The 14,491-nt window shown below is 36.8% G+C and overlaps 1 protein-coding gene across 5 annotated transcripts in view; it reads right to left on the reverse strand.

The window, feature by feature from the left end:
* The window catches only part of LOC103041854 (cGMP-dependent 3',5'-cyclic phosphodiesterase), a 364,471-nt gene that overhangs the window by 115,929 nt on the left and 234,051 nt on the right, over positions 1–14,491 (reverse strand). For all 5 annotated transcript variants that reach the window (XM_022669594.2, XM_049467139.1, XM_022669603.2 and 2 more), the window contains one exon: positions 1,013–1,102. In XM_022669594.2, the coding sequence (XP_022525315.2) occupies positions 1,013–1,102 (90 nt within the window). The remainder of the gene's footprint in view (positions 1–1,012; positions 1,103–14,491) is intronic.

The raw sequence follows: 14,491 nt of genomic DNA on the forward strand, positions 1-14,491 counted from the left end.
CTTATTTGCTATCTCTCTCACTCTCTTTTTTGCTTTCTTCTTCTCTATCTCCCCTTTCTCTGTCTCGCTCTCACTGGTTCTTCTTCCCTCTCTCTCGCTCTCTCCGTCTTTCTTTCACTTTTTCACTCTCTCCCTCTCTCTTTTGCTTTCTTCCTCTCTCTCTGTCTCCCTCTTTCTCTTTCTCTTTCTCGTACTCTGTCTCTCTTTTGCTTTCTTCCTCTCTCTCTCTCTCTCTCTTTCACTTTTTCCCACTCTCTCTCTCTTTCACTTTCTCCCCCTGTCTCTCTCTTTCCCGTTCTCCCACTCTCTCTCTATCTCTCTCCCTATTTCCCTGTTTCTTTTTCCCCCTCTCTCCATCTCTATCTCTCTATCTGTCACCCTCTCTCTTCCTCTCTCTCCCTTTCTCTCTCACTCTCTCTCTGACTTTCTTTCACTTTCTCGCTCTCCCCCTATCTCTTTTGCTTTGTTCTCCTTTGCTTTCTCTGACTTTGTTTTGCTTTCTTCCTTTCTTTCTCCCTTTCTTTCTCCCACTCTCTTTCACTTTCTCACACTCTCTCTCCATCTCACTATCTCCCTGTCTCCCTAATCCCCCTTTCTCTCTCTTTTCTCTCTCTCTTTCTTTCTCTCTCTCCTACCCTTTCTATTTTGTGACACTGAATAAGAACTTTACAATGTTTTTTACAGTTTTTTTTTGTTTGTTGCTACTGCACCTCCATGTTGGCTATATCTAAATCTCCTAGGTAACGCAGAGTCACAAGGTGGTGGGTGTGGTCAGGAATCTGGTGGTGTAGTGGATCATGCCCAGTCGTGTAGTTTAGCTCTATATTGGTTCAGATTCTATAAAAATCAGTAAAACAACAGTGGTGTAGTGTAATATATCCAGACTGTATATAATCTGTTCCCTCTTTAAAAGTCCTTTAGTGTATTCAGGGCTTTAGTCATTATCAGTACAGTCGTTTAGAGTGTGTGTGTGTGTGTGTGTGTGTGTGTGTACTGCTGTAACTGTACGTACCACTTTGGGCAGCAGGGACTCCAGTGTCTCTTTAATGGCCACCCGCAGGTTGTTGACGTCAACGACGGAGGCCAGCCGCAGCAATGCATCCTGGGGCAGGAAAAATAAAGCACAAACAAGAGGATGAGTGTCGCTGCAGCATCGGCTCACAGAAAAGGTCAAAGTTTAACTAATGCTTCCTCGAACCCCACCACTCTGGAAATGCCATTCCTTCATTACCATCATAATCATCTCACGCGCTCTCGTACTCGCGTGACCTCCACTCTCTCATTAAACGTGCTGCAGGCCGCTGACCTTTAACTCCAGCCTCCGGCTCCACCCCCCGTCTTCATTAAAACTCCTGCAGCCAGGAGCTTCATTACAGCGGCCCTCACGCCATTACAGCTCTTACACAGAGACGCAAGGTTAAACCACTGCAGGTATACCACATCAACCCAGCCTCATCCCTGATATATAATCCCCACACACACGCATACACACACAGCCGCGTGAGTGTGTGTGTGTGTGTGTGTGTGTGTGTGCGAGTGTGTGTGTGCGAGTGTGCGAGTGTGTGTGTGTGTGTGGTTAAAAGATGTACAGCTGGACATGTATGAAGAGACTGGTGGGCTTGATGAATAGATGAATGAATGCATGGATGGATGGATTGTAGGATGTAGAAAAACAGATAAACACCTGTAGCTGAAGATGCTGATAGCCAGCAATATCAAATTAATCTTAATTTAATTGCTATATATTGCTTCAGTATCTATTATGAATTACTAAGAATTATTCAGTATTCACTATGAATGATTTAGTATCTAATTTGCACTATTTATTCAGAATTATTCAGAATCTACTATGAATTATTCAGTATCCACTATGAATAATTTAGTAACCATTTTGCATTATTTATTCATAATTATTCAGAATCTGTATTGAATGATTCAGTATTCACTATGAATGATTTATTATCTAGTATAAATGATTCAGTATCTATTTTGCATTATGTATTAATAATTATTTGGAATCTACTATGTATTATTTAGTATCCACTATGAATAATTTAGGATCTATTTTGTACTATTTATTAATAATTATTTGGAATCTACTATGTATTATTTAGTATCCACTATGAATGACTTAGTATCTAGAATAAATTATTTAGAATATATTTTGATCCATTTATCCAAAATTATTCAGAATCTACTATAAATTATTCAGTATCCACTATGAATATGATTTATTGTATAGTATAAATAATTTAGTATTTATTTTGTATTATTTATTAATAATTATTCAGAATCTACTATGAATTATTCAGTATCCACTATGAATTGTGTGATATTTACCATTAATTATTAGATATCTACTCTGAATTATTCAGTATCTAGTATGAATTATTCATTACCTGGTATGAAAGATTTAGTATTTATTGTGAATTATTTAGCACCTATTATGCATTATTCAGTATCCAATATGAATTGTTCAGTATCTAGTATGACTTTTTTGTATCTACTATTAATTATTTAGTATCTATTATGGATTACTCAGTATCTACTATCATATATTCAGTAACCACTAATCAATCAGTATTTAAATTAATTTAATAACAACTATAAATTATTGCACTACTCATTAACCCTGTAAATATTTTAGCAATTTATATATATATATATATTTTTTACAATAATTGGTGTGTAGATCTCTGTGTAGATCTTTATGAAGATCTGGTATGTAGATCTCTATGTAGATCTCTGTGTAGATCTCTGTGAATATCTCTGTGAATATCTATGTGGAGATCTCTGTGGAGATCTCTGTGGAGGTCTCTGTGAAGATCTCTGTGTAGATCTCTGTGTAGATCTCTGTGTAGATCTCTGTGTAGATCTCTGTGTAGATCTCTGTGTAGATCTCTGTGAAGATCTCTGTGAATATATCTGTGAATATATCTGTGTAGATCTCTGTGAAGATCTGGTGTGTAGATCTCTCTGGAGATCTCTGAGTAGATCTCTGTGAAGATCTCTGTGAATATATCTGTGTAGATCTCTGTGAAGATCTCTGTGGAGATCTCTGTGGAGATCTCTGTGAAGATCTCTGTGGAGATCTCTGTGGAGATCTCTGTGAAGATCTCTGTGGAGGTCTCTGTGAAGATCTCTGTGTAGATCTCTGTGTAGATCTCTGTGTAGATCTCTGTGTAGATCTCTGTGTAGATCTCTGTGAAGATCTCTGTGAAGATCTCTGTGAAGATCTCTGTGAAGATCTCTGTGTAGATCTCTGTGAAGATCTGGTGTGTAGATCTCTGTGAAGGTCTGGAGTGTAGACCTGGTGTGAAGATGGGGTGAGCTGAGTGACCTTATAAAACACTGTCCCTGTGAAGCATCTTCTACATACTTCATACATAGTGTAATAGAGGTTTTAGCAAAACTATAACTATTCAAATAAGAAGAGAAATAAGTCTAAGGGTCCTATCTTACACCTTGCACAAGCTGTGCCATGATGCTCTCATTGCTATCTTACAACCCACTAACGGTCTTATTTTCACGCCTTGCACCTGTGCTGTAAAAATATAGCATCAGAGTTTAGGAATAAATCTACACTGATGGGCGTGGCGGTCTGGAAGTGAGGTGTGTTCAGGTAAATTTCTGTTGTGTTTCTATTTTGGGTAGAAATACAGGTGCGCCACTGACTGATTAAAACCCTGACAACAGTCACCGGTCCGCCCAGTCCTGTCCTAGCCCTGCAGAAGCACACTGATTGTTTTTTTTTTCACGTTGCACTATATGGTGCACTATATCTTATTTTTTTTTAGCACTAAAACAGGAGTCTAAATCTTAGATTATGTGATCAGTATTTCCAAAATGATTAAAAACTTACAGCAAAGTAAGTTAAGTGTAACTAAATGAAATAAATAATAATAATGAATAATGAAATAATAATGAAATACAGGTGTATTGTATAGAAACGACATAACTTAAGAAATATAATCTTAATCATAAGTAAGATGCAGCACTTTCAGGTTTAGGCAGTTTTAATACATTTTAAAATGATTTTTTAGAAGCTGTAGAGATACAGCTATCGTTCCTATTCAGTTGCTTTCAGTTTTTCTCTCATCACTTCTTTATCTGAACAAAAAAAAAAAGACATCCATCACACACACTTTACACGTCCTGCCACCCCAACCACCTCCCCCCCTCCGCTCTCTCCGCCGAGCACTCGAGGAGCCGACAACAATACACACCGGGATTCAATTCCGCTGCATTGATCCCACTTTCAATTTACTGAAGCAGAATTGACTGAGAGCTTTTAAAAGAGCTTGCTTAAACACACAATTACACTCCAAAACTCTCACACACACACACACACACACACACACACACACACACTCACACGCCTCCCCCAGGTGCCATCCTGCTGCTCTTGCTCAGATGGTTTCAGGCTGAACTGCTAAAAGTATCAGATCCCAGAAAAGTTCCTACAGAAGTTCAGCAGAGCTCCTCTCACACACAACATACAGCCAATACACAGCAGATCTTTTCCTTTATATTTCTCATTTCAACTAAACAACCAACCTTTACAGTAAATATACAGTAAATATCGTAAAACAACTGCATTGTGATCTTTGTGCTCCAACTTAAATCACATACAGCAACAGTAAGTTACTTCAAACCTATTCAACCTCAGACTGTAAATTAGAGTCAAAACTCATAAAAGTATAAAAGTATTTACCTCTCCGCTATTCCGGAGATTTGGAGCTCCTTTGTTACTTCTCTACAAATGTTAGCTTATTTTCTCAAATATTTTCTTATTTTCAGAAGATTTTGGGTTATTTTGTCCAGTATTCACTACATTTTCTGAGATTCTGATCCAATATTCACTTCCATTTGTGATATTTCAACTTCTTCTGTCAAAAAACATTTCTCAAAAGATTTTGACTTATATATATAACTTCTGTTCTGAATATTTTGACTTATTTAGTCAAATATTATATTATCTTCAGGAGATTTTGGTTTGGTTTGTCAAGAATTCACTTTTTTTACAGAGATTTTACAGAACTTACTTAGTCCAAAATCTGCTTCTGTATAATATATTTTATATATACTTTGATTTTTTGTGTCAAAAATCTTACTTATTCTCAGAAGATTAAAAAAAGAATATTTTATATTAAATATCACTTCTGTTTGGGATATTATGACTTATTAGGTATTATTTTCAGGGGAATCTGGCTTAGTTTATAAGAGATGAACTTCTTTTTAGGATCATCTGACTTATTTTAACATACAGTCACTTTTTCCTCAGGGGAATTTAATTAATTCAACTTATTCTCTGAAAATGTTGACTTATTTAGTCAAATACTCACTTATTTTCAGGAGAAACTGACTTATTTTAACAAATGAAGAAATAAACTTCAAAAAAAATCTTTTTTTTTTTACTTAATTTTGATTATTCACATTTATTTTTATTTATTATAGTTTATCACTTTGCTGCTGTAACACTGTACTTTTTTCCACTGTGGGACTAATAAAGAATTATTTTCTTTATGTTCTTATTTTCTTATCTCTCCTATTTTTCTCACAACATCTCTGGAAAGGGTAACTTATGTTAAATATTTTTTTCTGAATAATTATTTTGTCAATATTTTATTATTTGTTTCCCAAAATGTTGATTAATTTGGACTAATGTTCACTTCCTTTAGTAGATTATGATCATCAGACTTTAGATCGGCACTAATATGATCTCAGTATAGGAGCCATCAGAACAAACCATTACTCTGTTTTTGTTTTAGGAAAGTAGCAACTATTTTTCTATTTATCATTATATCAGTAAAGTGATGTGTGTGTGTGTGTGTGTGTGTGTGTGGAGTTGTGATCTTCAGGGATTAAATGAAATGAAGACGGACAGAAAAGAGGGAAATTGATGCTAATACCGCAGACAGCAGGTATGCGAACACACACACACACACACACACACACACACAGCACAGCGGAAACAGGATTAGAGGGGTAATTTGCCATTCACTTGGCCCTAAGTGCCAGAGTGTGAGTATCTGTGTGTGTGTGTGTGTGTGTGTGTGTGTGTGTGTGTGTGTTAAGTATTCAGAGCATGCACGTCCTTCAAATGTCACAGCACTCAGTTTGATTGCTATTCGTATCTGAGGGGTTAATTAGGCTGCTGACAGCTCCAGATATGAGAGCGAGAGAGCAAACAAGAGAGACAGAGAGAGAGAGAGAGAGAGAGAGAGAGAGAGAGAGAGAGAGCAAAAGAGAGAGACAGTGTATGTGTGTGAGAGAGAGATAGCATGAGATGGAGAGAGAGAGAGAGAAAGAGAGAGAGAGAGAGAGAAACACAGGTGCTTGGACAAATGCTCCAGAGGTGTAATAACTCCCTTTTGTTTATCACAGCATGTATAAAACACACACACACACACACACACACACACACACACACAAAACAAACAAAAAAGGAGTCTTACAATGCCATAACCCTGGAGATTATAATGGTCTGAGCTGTAAAACACACACACACACACACACACAGCACAGCACAGCTGTATCCCAGGCTAATAAGGATTACACTGTAATGGATGTTAAGAACGTCTAATGACGAAGGTAAACAGTCTAATACAACAGCACCTACTATTACACTACACAGGGTCAAAAGTCTGAGGACTTTTAATCCAGACTGCAGAATTTCATAAAAAGAGCACCTGTTCAACTATTAATGGGGGAGGACGGATCATGCTTTGGGCTTGGAGTAAAAAAAAGGTAACTAATTCTGTAAGAAAACATCTCACCATCTTTAAGAAAGCTGAAGAAGGAACAGGTACATTATTTCTTCTACAGCAGAGTAATGATCTCAAACACTCCTCAAAATCCACAATACACAATAGAGAAACTTTAAGGGTAATATGAATGCAGATACAAATAAAGCCTCCTGTCCACAGTCTGCATTTTGTTTTTGTGAAGGTAGAAGGTTCTCTATTGCACCATAAAAATGGTCCAGCTGCTACATAAAAAATCTGATATTGAGTAATTGGTAGCTACTGAATTACAGGTAGTTATATGAAAATAGTTATAAGCTTGTTAGCTATATTAGCTCAATTCAACTGAATTGCTTCAGAAAAATGTAGTAACTAAGTAATTGGTCATTAGTAAATAATTGGTATTTACAAAATCATTTGTAGTCACCCACTAATCAATAGTTGTTAAAATTAGTTAGTAACTGATACTAAATAAATATTAGTCATTGGTTTAATGGTAGTTAATAAATAACTGGTAAAGTAGTTGGCAGCTGCTGAGAAATTAGTAGTTACTTTATTATTGGTAGTCATTAAAATATTAGTAGTTGCTGAGTAATTGAAAGGTAATTAATGTTGTTTCTAAATTTAGTAGTTAAAATTTACTAAATATTTATTTTTAACAAATACAAAGAAGCTACTGAATAATTTGTAGTTACAGAATGTTTGAGATTTATTGAGTAATTGGTAGTTACTAAATAATTGGTAGTTTATCACTTAATATTTGAATAATTAGTGGATGGTAAAATTGGAGTTGCTAAATATTACATTGTTACTAAATGCAAAAACTGGAAACTTGGTAGTAGCTGAGTAATTGATGGTTACTTAAAGTGGAACTTATTAAGTAAGTATTACTTAATTAAGTATTAAGATTTTTTTTTATACTAAGAAGTTACTGAACAATTGGTAACTACAGAATAATTGAAATTCATTGAGTAACTTATAGTTACTGAGTAACTGGTAATTAGTTACTTACTAATAGGTAGTTACTGAAAGAAACAGTACCAGCTGAGTAATGCATAGTTAATTTTTTAGTTACTTCATGTGGAAGTTAAGAAATGAATTATTACTTACTTAAGTATTAAGTATTTTCACTAAATGCTAAGAAGTTACTGAACAATTGGTAGCAACAGAATGATTGTGCTTTATTGAGTAATTCATAATTACTTAGTAATTGGTTTTTAGTTACTTACTAATAGGTAGTTACTGAAAATGTTGCCCTTTTTTGTAATCAATAGTTAATAAATAATTGTTAGCTACTTAATGAGGATGTTATTAAATAATTAAAAGTTAAAGTTAAAAGTAATTTAGTTACTCAATAATAAATGTAACTAAATACTAAACTGAAAAAAAAAATAGTAGTAGCTGAGTAAGGGTAGTTAATTGTTAGGTATATAACTGTTAGCTACTTACTGTGGAAGTTTTTAAGTAATTATTACTAAATACTAAGACGTTACTGAAAAAAATGGTAATATATTAATAATTGATCATTAGCGTGAAAAAATAAGCTTAGTAATAAGCCTATGGTTTGTGGGGTTAGAAATAATAAATGAAATACAGTTATTCTAGTTGCTGGAAATGTGCAGAAAATTTATGCAGTATATATATATATGATAAATAACGTACACTATTATACTATAAAAAGTGTATTTAGTGTGTGTGTGTGTTTAAGTGTGAGCAGCTGGATGTGTCAGAAGCTTGTGTAAATTCACGCTGTGGATGATTTATGGGTGTAATCATAACTGATGATGAATGGGCTGTTTTGGGGGCGGGGTTAATGAATTATGCATGTTTCACATCTTGATTGAGTTTGCCTTTAATATGTACAGTATATATAGAAAATCACAAGGACATTTATAATTAAGACATAATTAGGAATTCTACTCTCTCTCTCTCTTTATTTATTCTCTCTCTCTTTCTCTCTCTCTCTTTATTTATTCTCTCTCTCTTTCTCTCTCTCTCTTTATTTATTCTCTCTTTCTCTCTCTCTCTTTATTTATTCTCTCTCTCTCTCTTTATTTATTCTCTCTTTCTCTCTCTCTCTCTCTCTCTCTCTCTCTCTCTGGTGCGTGTTGATGTCTTGTTTGCGGTATGAACACTGGTTCAGCTCTGGCTGCCTGCAGGCTCCCCAGGTCAACCTGAACCATTTCAGATTTCCAATCTTCTAAATGGAAATGCGGCACAGAGCGACCTTTCGCTTCATTTAAACACCGCCGACCGCAGAGCCCCCGGCCCGGACCACCACGCCAGATTAATCACAGTTCTGCCTGCCTGAGTGAGACCCAGATCAATCTGTGTGCTTATAAAAAATACATAAAGCTTTAATATACTGCAGTCTGTGATGAAAAGGAAGTAACTGAAATATACTTTCCTCCTTTACCTCACTATTGTCCTCTATTGCTAGTGTACAATTATTATTGCTAGTTACATTATTTGTAAGTTACTTTGGATAAAAGCTTCTGCTAAATGTTATGTAATGTATTGTAATATATGCTAGTGCATCTTAGAATATCATTCAAATGTTTATTTCAGTTCAGTAATTCAGTTCAAAATGTGAAACTCATATATTATATAGATGTATTAAATTCTTTTATTATTGATGATTTTGGCTTACAGCCAATTAAAACCCAAAAATCAGTGTCTCAGAAAATTTGAATATTGTATAAGACCAATCGGTTCTTTTGGCAGTGTGGGCAGTGTGCCAAGTCCTGCTCGAAAATGAAATCCGCATCTCTATAAAAGTTGTCAGCAGAGGGAAGCATGAAGTGCTGTAAGATTTTGTGGGAAAACAAAACTGCACTGACTTTAGACTTGATAATAAAACACAGTGGATCAACACCAGCAGATGACATGTCTCTCCAAACTAATTTAAACCCTGACAACAATTGTAATATATATTCATGCAGCCAGTGTATATTTGCGTTATATTAAAACATTCTCTTTCACTCTCTTTCTACATTAACATCTCCAAGTCTCTCACATTCCCCTCTAAGACTGTACTTTTTTATCATGACATTATTAAAACACGGTTCAGACGTCAGTTTTAATAACAAACTAATAAGATCCTGCATGTTTTGCGGGAATGATCTCTGTCTCTGTCTCTCTCATATTTCACACCTCGTTCATCTTAAATCCAGTTTCAGTGTAATTTCTCTGCAGTTTGATTAGCTTTATTAGATTATATAGTTTAAAAGCAGCACTGTGGATGATAATAATGTAGAATGTGTTTATATAATTTGTGAAAAAGTAATATTTGATTGTTGTTTTTGAGTCATCTCACCTTCACAGACGCGCGTGTTAATAATATTCTATTTCGAATTCGACCTCATTACGTTACCGCCAGTGACATTTAGAGTGAATCGTGTTATTTGAAACCAAAAGTGCCTAAAGTGAGATGAAAAGAGTGAAGATTAATAAGAAGCCATGGCGAGAGTATGTCTTATACAGACAAACTTATTAGGGCACCTTCTCATTTATTGCTTCTTCTGAATCAAAAGTATTCCTGCTTTAGTTGGTGTAAATGTCTCTAATGTCCAGAGAAGACTTTGGAATTTGATTTGAGATTTTGGAACATTGCTGTGGAGATTTAATGGCATTTGTCACAGGCCCAACTTCTCCCTCTACACTAACACCTGTGTTTCCAGTACCATTTAGAGACTGATTACTCAACCAACTTCTCCAGAGTACTGATCTGTCACACCTGTGTCATTATTATTCTTGTGTGTATTTATACCTTTTTTTGCACCTGTAAATTTGCGAAGTATTGCCAACTGTGATAGTTGCAGTACTGAGGTTCTCTTTAAACCTTTAAACCTTGACTTTAAACTCTTTAAAGCTTTTTTTTTTATCTTTGTGGATTATTCTGACTGTTTGTCCGAATACAGACAGTCAGACAAACATCCTCTGTTCAGACAAACATCCTCTGTCAGACAAACATCCTCTGTTTTCATAAGGAGGATGGATCCCTAGTTATATGGGAGCCTTAGTTCCTCCCAGTGTTCATATTTTTCTCTTATTGGGTGTTCTAAGTTAGTTGTTTCTATGTTTTACATTTTGTCTGATTCTCTGTCCTACTAACATATTTCTTTAAAGCTGCTTTGTGGAAACTTCAGTTGTGACTTCTATTACTTACATTTTGTAAATTAAGTTTTGAAACATTTCTTCAGATTTCTACCACTACCAGTTTGAACACACCTTCTCATTAAATGTTTTTCCTTTTTTTTCAACATTGTAAATTAATACATCTAGTTATACAGAGTATAAAGGGACACATAAGGAATCATATAGTACATTTAAAAGTGTAACACAAACCAAAAAAAAAAAAATCCTGTGCAACAGGTTTAACTCTAGATCTTCCTTCCTTGGAGCTTTACTGATGAGAGCTAGTTTCATCATAACATTTTTATGGTCTTTTTGTCTGCACTTGTGTCTGCTGATGTCCGTAAGTTTTGGGATTTCGAGCCCTCTCTGGTGAGAATGGGTAATTGAACTGAGCATGCAGAAGATTTTTCATTTTATACTGGGCGGGTGTGATGCAGTCTCCTTTCAGAGCGGATGAATCCAATTCCAGGTTATGTTCAGCCATAGAGAGAGAGAGAACGCTCAGTCAGAAACTTCACTTCAACTACACACTTTGCTTTTACTATCACTGAATGAGCTACTGAGCTCTAAGTTTCCCCTTCTGAGGTCTCCAATGCTCCACCAGCCGCTCGCGTTCAGCAAAACTGAGCCGGATCCTCTTTTAGAGGCTGTATGTGTGACGTAAGTACATAAAGACACATGAAGTGGCAGGAAGAACAGCTGCGAAAAGCGACCCGACAGCCCAGTTTTTAGAATTAATATACTGTATTAGGCTTAGCAGGGATGGTTGTTCCAGCACACTGGTACCAATAAACACAAGATTTTATCCCTTCTCCACTGAGAAATGCTTCTGCTTTCAGTTTAGAAACAAAATAATACGAACTGCCACTTTAAATATACTTTTTTTTTTGTAATTTCTTGAAATGTTTTGGATTGACTGACCTTCCTTTCTTAACATAGTTTTAATTTTTTTTTTCATAGTTTGGACGACTTTAGTATTAATCTACAATGCACAATACAATTCACCAATTTTGTCCCTCTATGTGTTTAGTAATATTAGCTTAAGAAACACAAAGGTTTTCAGGAGGTGTCCTAATGTTTACGTAACTCCACTGGCTAAAAAGTAGAGCACAGGCAAAGTGATTAATTCTTTCCGTGCTTCATGACTTCATTTCCACTTCATAACCCAATATCCCATTATTTACACAAAGCCCATCAGATCACAGAGTGAGAAGGAGCCGGACTGGAGCGTTTGGAGAAGATTTGCTGTCTTAGTTGCGTCTAAGCCGCCGTGCGCGCGGCCTGAGATTACAAGGCAGATGTTGCCAGATTGTGGAGAGTGGAAAATCCTCCGGAACGGAGAGGGATTAATGTGGGTTTTGGCAGCGGAGGAAAGAGAGTCGGAGCGGAGTTAGAGGCCGGATGAAGCCAGAGAGCGGGACGGAGGAGAGAGGGAGCATAAAGTAAATCAATAATATAGTTTAGGAGACAGCTGAGGGTCCTGCGCTGGATCTGACGCTCAATCTAAACACTGCATAGATTAGCTTTATAGTGCCACTTAAACACACACACACACGCACACACAAAAGCAGGGATATGACTGTCGGCTCAGTATTGATATCCATTATTTGGCACAGCTGGGTTGATTAACCTTTAGTTGGCTAATTTACATAACAAATGTCAAAAGGAGTTAGTGCTAACAAAACACACACTCCCGAATACACTCTCACAAGCGCACACTCGCTTTTTATATATACACACACACACACACACACACACACACACACGCACGCACACGCACGCTTTTCCTTCAATCGGTGGTCTGAAATGTTTAACAAATTGCAGTAGCTCCAGTGGCAAGGGAGAGTACATGGCAAAATAAGATAAGCAATGTGTGTGTGTGTGTGTGTGTGTGTGTGTGTGTGTGTGATACTATGTGGTACAGGCTCTGTAAGACTCTCTGCAGGACAATCAATGCCTCGCTGGCATCCACTGTGGCTAGAAAGATGGGTGGGGAATGGAGGGGGGTCAGGCCATAAGATTATAGCAGTTAGTGTATGTGTGTGTGTGTGTGTGTGTGTGTGTGTGTGTGTGTGTGTGTGTGTGTGTGTGTGTGTGTGTGTGTTTGTAGCCTTCATAGTCATCCAAAATCCTCTCCTTTCAGTTTTAACTAAATATAGTGAACTAGAATAAATCTATAAACTGTTAGAGTTGTTAGTAAATTTTATACTGAGTATAAAAGTGTGTTTTTACACCTGTAGTTGGTCTATGGTATCTAATCATAACAGTATATTAGCAGGATAATATATTAGATTAAACTGCGCCTTATCAGCGGTTTAGCTCAAATAAAAATAAGTAAAATTGAGTCGCTCCAGACACCTGGTTTTAGACCACAATAATTTATTGTCCCAACTGACAGTTCTGGTGGAAACAGGAGAGTTGAGGTGCACATTGAATTCTGCCATGATTTGTTCAGCCGTGCTTTTATGTTTTTTGGATACAATCCGGGTTAGCACCCGAACATCCCTTTCAGACAGCTTTCTCTTACAGCGTCCACAGTTAATCCTGTTGGATGTGGTTCGTCCTTCTTGGTGGTAGGCTGACATTACCCTGGATACGTGCACCAACAATTTGTCCTCTTTTGAACTCTGGTATGACAACCATAATGTTGTGTGCATTAAAATATGTGGAGCAAAACTGTGCTCTTACCCTGCTAACTGAACCTTCACACTCTGCTTTTACTGGGGCAATGTGCAATTAATGAAGATTGGCCACCAGGCTGCTCCAATTTAGCCATGAATCCTCCCACACTAAAATGATAGGTGTTTCAATTTCATTGTCCAACCCCTGTATCTATCTATCTATCTATCTATCTATCTATCTATCTATCTGGTCATAGCAGTATATTAGCAGGATAATATATTAGATTAAACTGCGCTTTATCAGTGGTTTAGCTCAAATAAAAAGAAGTATAATTGATCGCTGGGTCGGATTGAGTCGCTCCAGAGGTCATTTGGGACCGGACCCGAGAACAAAATCCATGCATTGGGGGGAGGGGGGGGGGGGGGGGGGGCAAGGCAGATTATTGCGGAAGCTGGGGGTCAAACTTGGTGACATAATTAATTTGCGTAAAAAAAAATGATATTGAATTATTGATTCCAAATAAACACTTTAACATTGACAGCCCTAATTTAAAAATAATATATAACGCAGATATGGTGGCAGGTTTGGTGACAGACAGCACATTTCCACATTTCCACAGCGTCCCTCAGCAGGAGCTGATTTTAAACAGGCAGTGTGTAATTAGATTTGATTGTTCATCCCGCCAGTGAGTGTCTGTTCTGCATCTGTTGGCAGATCCACTAGAGCGTATGACAGGCGCTGGGTTTATTTTAACTCCACCACCATCTCCAGACACCCACGTTAGTGCAGGTGGGCTTAATGCTCGACAGGTGAGCATGTGTGTGTGTGTGTGTGTGTGTGTCTGCATGGAAACGAGTGTGTGTGTGGGTTTGAGGAGCACTGAGGAAGATATGGAGAGAGGAGGAGAACATGACGCAGGATTCCTCAGGAAAACGACTAAACGATGACACTAATGTACAGATACATTATAAAACATAAACCAAACG

The sequence above is a fragment of the Astyanax mexicanus genome, chromosome 18 (assembly GCF_023375975.1).
Source record: "Astyanax mexicanus isolate ESR-SI-001 chromosome 18, AstMex3_surface, whole genome shotgun sequence".
NCBI classification, from domain to species: domain Eukaryota; kingdom Metazoa; phylum Chordata; class Actinopteri; order Characiformes; family Acestrorhamphidae; genus Astyanax; species Astyanax mexicanus.